General features: G+C 41.4%; 1 protein-coding gene across 1 annotated transcript in view; it reads left to right on the top strand.

Annotated features, from left to right (window-relative positions):
* The first annotated feature begins 259 nt into the window (after nt 1-259).
* Nucleotides 260-8,008, top strand: part of VEGFD (vascular endothelial growth factor D) — a 30,447-nt gene continuing 22,698 nt past the window's right edge. Inside the window, exon 1 of the mRNA XM_079297695.1 lies at nt 260-1,059. Within this exon, the coding sequence (XP_079153821.1) occupies nt 970-1,059 (90 nt within the window). The 5' untranslated portion in view covers nt 260-969. The remainder of the gene's footprint in view (nt 1,060-8,008) is intronic.

Here is an 8,008-nt window from a genome sequence, read left to right as displayed (position 1 = left end):
ATCTCTGTTTTAAACTGCAGAAATATACAGAGAAAATACTTATTTTGGAGCTGGTTGTATTTTGCTGCATTAAAAAGAGGTTTTTTGCTTTTGTGTCTTTAGTTTCCTTTTAAAAAATCAAAATCTTGTTTGTTGTCAGAAATATTTCTTAACTTTGCTCTTTAAAAAGAAACCCCTATGACACATAAAATAGAGCACATGAAAGAAAGTCAGTCTTTCCCTTTTCTTTTCCTCCCTTTTTTTTTTTTTTTTTTTTCAGAGAAGTAACATTAAGTATGTGTGTGGTGGCTGAAGTTTCATGTTTCAGGTAATCTTCTTTAAAATAATGGGACTCTAGATTGCATCAGTTAGTTTAAAAAGTGCTATGCTATTGGTAGGAAGAAAATGGGATTTGAGCCAAAATTTGCCTGTGTTGCTGCCAAAGTCTGTATCAGATTTAAGACACATGCTTCTGCAAGCTTCCATGAAGGTTGTGAAAAAAGTTTTCATACCGAGTTGGATTACAGCTCTGGGCTCAAAACACTGGCCATTACTCTACCATCTTAAGAGCCTGCTGTAACACAGCACAGAATCGAGCAGATTTCTCACATTTTCTGGACCACAGATGGATTTTGAATGTCTCTTTGTGTCTTGGTGGAAGATATATTTACTTCATTAACTGGAATCCATACCTGATTGCTAGTGAGTGTGTATGTTTATACATACAGATATATATCTATTTAAAACCTTATCATGATTTTATTTCAAGTGTATCTAAGATCTGCTTCAAGAAATTACATTCTCTAGAGGAACTTACAATTGTTTTGAGCAGCAAAGAGACAGATATTTACTTTCAGATGTTGGAATCCTTTGTGAGTTTATGAGAGAAATTCTGGAAGCTTTTCTGTGTTGGTGGTAGAGAAATGCCTTTTGAAACAGACACTTCCAGCTGTACGACTGCGTAGTAACCTGTGGATTTTAAACATCAGAATGTACAAACCGTGGGCAACTGTGAACATTTTCATAGTTTCTTTTCTGCATCTGCTGCAAGGATCTGACTATGAGAATGGATCTGTGAAGGTAAGTCAGCTTTATTTACTGTGATTCTTAAAAATACAAATTTCCAGAATACATTTAATGTGCAAGGTAGTGGGTTTCTTGTTATTTTGGTAATAGGTTGTTGTTTTTTTCTTTGGTGATGGTTTAGTTGCAGAGATTTTTAGCAACCATAGAGGAAAATGAATGTACAAGGAATTTAGATCCATATTCTCTAATATTTTATTACTTTTTTTTACTAGTTATTAAGTACTTAGATGCTTTGTTCTTGTTAAATTTTGTTAAAGTTTTAGTTTCAGTCATGCAAAATAAAAGAAAAAAATCTGAAAAAGAAGCATGAGTCAGAGTATTTAGAATATTTGGTAAATACACTTTTTTATTTCAGGTATTTATAATTGCAGGAATTAATATGCTGGCATTGAAATTTTCCCTGTAAAAACACGTGTTCATCAGTTGTTCACTTATTTGCCAGATATCAGAGAAGCATTTTTCTTTTCCTTCAGTAGAAAAATTAATAAAGGATTTTAAAATAAACAGCACCTAGTAATAATAGAACACATTGCCTGGAAATTATCTTTTCTTCTGAATATAGTACATGAAACAAAATTTAAGCTGGAGCCTCACCATGAGGGTAGGATTTTTCAGATCTGACTTTGAGACAGGGTGAGAACATCCAGGACAATCATTTAGAAAAGTCAGAACAAAAACTGGAACAAGTTTCTACACATGCAGTCTGTCCAAAAATGATTAATTCAGTGTGTGGTCCAGAACAAATTATTTGTTTTTCACTAGCAGAGCAAAACAAGCTAATATTTTTGTTTTCACTTCAGAAAACCTCCTGCTTGCAAGCGATGACCACACACTGGTCTGTGAGCCTGCTGCATGCTGACCTGTGCTTTAGAGAAGAAATGCTGTAGTGTGCCTAATTGCAGCCTGCTGTTGCCAGCCCCATAAGTCAGTGGTGAGCAATGTGTGCCCCAGGATGACTGATGCCTGCTGGCTGCTCACAAGCTTCTAATTTACAGCCCCAGCAATCAACTCTTTGAAGGCATTAGGACCAGAGTAATAAGCCTTGTTTAATACATCAACTTAGTGCACTGCATGACAAATCACTTTATTTAAACCAGAGCATGCTTTCTCATACAGAATATAACCATTTCATAATTGGCAGGGCTGATAATTCTATCCGCATGTGGGACACAAGTCAATTCAGCACAATAGTAAAACCACTAGAAAGCCCTTTCACTGTCAGCTTTCAATCCCTATCCCCTTTGCCTACAGCAAATGCAAGAGCTCTTCTTGCTAGTTTAAACTGGCATACAGCTCATTCACTGTGATAGGATTGTCCATCCAACACAGGTACAACTGGGATTATTTTCACTGAAATTTGGTTACCACCATCATGCAGCCAGCTTAGCCACAGGCTACTGTTCTTGAAACAACTGACTGAGTTTCTTGGAAAATGATAGAGTTTCCAAAATCCTAAAGGAATCCTATAGGTCACACTCAAAAAGGTGTCACACTCAAATGCTGCATTTCACTTGCATTGGCTGCTGATTGCCAAAAGGAAAAGACTGGCTTTCAGCTTGTTCTGGTTCTTTTGGTATAGACAGAGGTTTTCTGCTAAACCGTTTGGTTTTTTTTTTTAATGTTTTACATACAGTGTTAGCTCTCTGGGATGTTTTCTCTGTATGACCTGAGGGATTCTGTGTGTGTACATATGTGGAAATACACCACAAAACTTCTTTCATCTCACAGTGTTGGATGGCACACAGGGTTATTTTTACCATTTGCACCTCAAATTGAATTTGCAGTACACAGAAATTATGTATTGCATTCACCTACCCTACCTTATTATTCTAAAGTTCCTAAAGACCAATAGCAGCATTGTCTGGATAAAACCCACAAGGTCAGGATGCAGGTAATACACAACTAATGAGACCTAGGCAGAGTTAAGCACCAGCAAGCTGCTCTGCCCCCTGTTAAATGGATCCAAGTGAGGTGAGCTCTGCCCAGGACACCTGAAATTTTAAACCTGTTTATGCTTTAAACCATCAGGTGGTGTCAGTGTGGCATCATGCAATAGAGTTTCAGGGGGCTGAGGATTTAAATACTCTCTTTTCCCCCTTCAGATATCCTGATTAAAGGCATGAAAAGCTTATGATCAAGCTGCCATGATCCAACATCTGCATGGCACTTAGCTTTTCCTCACTCTTCAAAAACTCCATTCTCTTCTGAGCACATGAATCCCTTTTCCCCACCATGTGTACATATTCCTCCTCTGGCAGAGCTCTTCCTTCCTCTCTCCATTCCTGACTAGTTGTATTCCCAACACTTGACCTGTGTTCTCTCACCTCCATGACTCAGGGGATCAGTTTTCTGATTGGTCTCTTTTTTGTGCTATCCAAGTGTTACACTCCTTCCCACTCACTTCCTCCTGGATGGGGACACCTTTCCCTTGCAGACCCTCAGCAGTGTTGCCCAAGTTCCTCAGAGACAGCCCTAATGGACATTTTTGTTTTCCAGCCATATCTGACCATGATTCCTCTTTCCCTTCTCCATCCATAGTTTCCTTCTTTGTCCCTGTGGTTTTAACTGCCCCAACTTTCCTTTTCCTGACCCATTTCTTGTTCTGACCTCCAAAGGTGATCTCAGCCTCCTTGGCCAGTCTTGCCCTCCTCCATGAGTATTCACCTCCTTCCCCTCCCACAGGCAAATCCAGCAGCTTCCTGCCCCTGGATGCTAGACCCTGAGTCCTGAGGGGAAGGAGAGCAGGTCCTGGGCTCCTAGCCCCATGGGTGGCCTGCACCCATGTCCTACTCTGCTCACAAATGGACTGGAACCAGCACAGCACCTGACTGCTGCAAAGCCCTGGGAGGGCTATGCTGCTGCTCTTGGAGGCTTTCACATCTGGGCAGATTTTTTTCAAATGTACCAGTAGATACATCAGAAAAAAAGATTCCTCAGGTGTCAAAAATTTGAATCTGTGATTCACAGTAGGGAAATAGAAAAAATTTTTGCACGGATGAAGGAGGAGCTTCATCCTCCACTGTGGTCAAACCATTTTGACAGAGAAAAGCAAAAAATGATTAAAATAATTTTGGGGCAGACATCTGGTATGGAAAGTTTCAGCCTGAACATCAAATGTCTGGCAGTCAGAAGCACAATTGGAGCACAGCTCATGGTGGGAAGCAGTGGGCAGCCCCAGGCTGGGGCAGCACAGACACACAGGTGTCCAGCAGGGCTCGGCTCCAGAGCTGAACTGATGTCAAGGCTGGCCCTTGCCCTCCAGTGGCTTGGTTCAGGATCCCAACCTAACATATGAAGTCCTCATGGAAGAATTAGATTTCCATGTGGGTTTTCTGTAGGCTGAGAATTATTTTTTAAAGTTTTATTTCATCAGGAAATGCTTTTAAAATTCCTTATTGAAGTTCTTGTCCCGACAGTCTGTTACGTTTTGGAACCTCTCCGCTAGAGAACCGCAAATTTCGCTGTCTCTCTTTCTGTCTCTCCCCCTCAAATTTTTCCTCTCCTAGAGCAAAAACAGACATAAACTATTTTTTCCAGAATTTTAAAATTAGATGTGAAGAGCTATGTCCTATATTCATCAGAGCTGAGGCAATTTTTTTGCCAAGAAAAGCCAATGATCCATCATCCATGTTCTGCCTTCCAACACTAGAACTGCCTCTCTAATGAGGCTGCAAGTTTTGATCTTGGAGTTAAAATCTCACTGCTTTCCTCCTCAATTCTGCTGTTTCACAGTATTAATAAAGCATTGAAGGACAAGCAAGAGAAAGGAGCAACTGGTCACTTCCAAGTTAAACAGACTCAGAGCCTTTCCCTTTTGCAGGGGTGTTCTACCCACGCTGAGCCCTCCTTTGGTTTTGTTAGAGAGAAGCCCACAGTGGACAGGCCTGAGGAATCCCCCTGAACTATAAAGCTGCTTTCTGATCAAAAGATCAAGGGGTTAGGTGGACTTAGCTGGAGGTAAATGTGCACTCCTTTTCCACAGCTAAATCTTTTTTACCTCTGCACTAAACATTGAAGCCTCAAGAGCTTGTTCGTGCTTAAACAGATCTTCTTATTCTCCTACTGTCACTGTCTGGGAAGTCACTTTCCCAACACAGCTGGTACATAGTCCTTGTCCACTTGTGAGGCAGCACCTCCCCATTCTCCTGAGGCCCTGGACCACCTAAGTGGGGAATGCCTTGCCCTTGGGAAGGTGTGGAATTACTGGAGAGCCATCACACCACGGGTGGAAGAAATCAGGGAGCTCTTTCCATCTTCTTTCCCAGAGGCAGCTGCAGTCTGTCTGTCTGTACAGCTGAAACAGAGCTCTGGGGGGAACCTGAGCAGCACAGGTGGCTGTAAGCTTTTGTCTCTGTAATTATAACTGACACTGGCTTTCAGATAGATCTACACAGCTTTCTAAACTCTGCTTGCAAATGTTGCTCGGTTTCTAGAAAAGTTAGATTCTAACAAATCTTCTGTGTGTCATGGGATCTCTTCCTCAAAGCAACTTCTGAAATTCCAGCAAAGTGCTCAACTGCTAGAAAAAGCAAATTGAAATGTCATTGGGAACAATTTCTCTGTTTAAACAAGGTTTTTTATCCTCAAATCCAGCTTTCTTTCAAAGTTAGGACACACTTCTAAACAAATATTATGAGATTGTGGTTTTCAGAAGTATTTCATTCTCCCAGGTTTGTCTGCTGCTTTTGACTCTCTGTGATTACCATCTCTGATTGGCACGATGAGCCAAAAATGTGTGAAAATAGAGTATTCCTGCAGAAATGACTGTGTTTTTCCTTCAGAAGTGAGAAGCTATCAGGGAACTTGTGAGGAAAGCCAATTTGTTCTGACTTATCTGCTACTGTCTTGACAAGGTGCACTGAAGGCAAACAGAACAATCCTGTACTATTATCATGCCACAGCATCCATCCTTGGCTCTTATCAATTTGGAAAGGCAACTACTAACACCCTGCTGCTTTATCAAGAACAGTTCTCACTCATGAGAAATAGCAAAAAAATCCCTCCCAGCTGCTGATCCAATCCAGTCCATCTCAGCTAGGATTTAATGTCTGAGGATAGAGCAGAACTTGGAAAAATACACCAGGCCGTGCAGATTAATCAGATGCAGCATTTGAAAAATCCAATTATCAGATGTTTGAAATTAAACATTGCCATCAGTTGTACTCACATCTGAAAGTCTGTGAAACCAAGGGGAGGCAGGAAGGCAGGTTCAGTGGGCCATCTTTTTGTTAATTAGTGCTTTGAAAGCATCCAAAACACACCATCAGCTCGGGCTCAGCCAGTGTTGCTTGTTTCTGTTTTCTGCAGCCTGCTGGTGCTTTCTCCCCACAGGCATTGGTGTTAGGGGGTGATATCAATGTAGACTCCCACAGGAGGCAAGCAGAGAAAAGATCTGCCTGAAAACAGGAAACAAACTGGTGCAAACTTTGGCTTGTGGGACCTCTGTCATGATGTCTGCAGTTTTTGTTTTGATCAACACTGCCCTATTCCAGATAAGGTTTACTTGTGTCTTATCTCCAGTGGACACCACACTGGCATTTGGGAAAAATAAATAAGGTACAGTTGTAGGTGATAACTCATGTATTCTTATTCCAACTAAAAAATCCCTTGTACAATACTTTTTATAGATATCACACAGTGGGATCTGTGATTCTTTTAGGTCTTTCTCTGAGGGCAAGTAAGTCTAGTTGCAAAACTGGCCTTTGCCCTTTCTTGGACTTGGCTTTGAGACCATAGTGCTGAGGGGGAAAAATGACCTGAGCAATGCTGCTGCAGGGAAGCAAATCTGCTATGGTAACTTTCCTTCAGAAACACTTATTCCTAAGAAATTTCTCATTCCTCTTACTACGTGCAATTCCCTTATCTACTTCTCCACCTGCTTCCTGCCTCCCCAGCATGCTTTACCAATTGTCATACATCTTGCTGGGATTTGAGGAATGGAAACAAAACGCTGAGTGCCCCCACTACAGCTGCACAGACCCCCTTTGCCTTGGGAAGACCAAGCAGAATATCTTTTTTAACATCCTGGTGGTATATGGGCTTCTGTACCAATGAACAGCAGAACAATTTCACATTGCATTAAGAAAGATTCAGGTTCCTTTCTTTGTGAAGGACAGCTGCGTATTTATTATATTTTTTTCCCAGATGTGATTTAAGGTGTGGGAGCATTCAGCTGGTGGTAGGATGCCATCTAGGGTCCTCCTGCTTCCCCAAAGTCAATCCTGAGCAGGAACATCGTGGAGATGGACTTGTGGCAATCCCATGTGGGCACCACATGAATGGGCTCACTCCAGGATGCCAGGATGGGTTTGCCTGAGCCATGATTCCATGGAAACAGGCTGTGCTGGCTTTGACAATTCACAGTCCCAGACTGCAGTGGTCACTGAGTGCAGCTGGGGAGGGAATTCTATCTGAGTCACGCTGAATTGCAGAAAGTTGCATCATGTTACTCTATCGTATGTCACTTTGCACACAGAGAATGTGCCACAAAGACAGGCAAAACTTTTCACTTTAATTAGCAACGTGACCCAGAAACCACGCTAGGATACTTTCCTGAATTGCTAGGGAAGTATTACTCAAGAAAAACTACAATTCCAGGAAAATGTGTGCATGTGATTGGGGTAACATAAGTTCATTCAGTGTTGGCAATGGCTTTGCTTTGTGAGTGACATTTTGAAACCCAGCTGTCCAACTGGCTACTCATACTTCCAAAACATTTATTAAAGAGTCTTGGGGAAAACCCAAAAACCAACAAAAGCACTAACTGAAGGACCCTTCATCACATTAAAAATATTTTCAAGTATTGAAAGAATATATAGTCCTCTGATTTCATGCAGGTCTCTGTTACTGAGCCATTCCAAACTCACTCTCCAAACCCCAGTGACTTCCAAAGAATGGACAAATATCAAGAGATAGTGACTACAGCCTGGGCACACTCATGTAA

Source organism: Erithacus rubecula, assembly GCF_903797595.1.
Source record: "Erithacus rubecula genome assembly, chromosome: 1".
Classification (NCBI taxonomy): Eukaryota; Metazoa; Chordata; class Aves; order Passeriformes; family Muscicapidae; genus Erithacus; species Erithacus rubecula.
The sequence above is the reverse complement of the archived record's forward strand: the minus strand, read 5'-3'. Positions and strand labels throughout refer to the sequence as shown.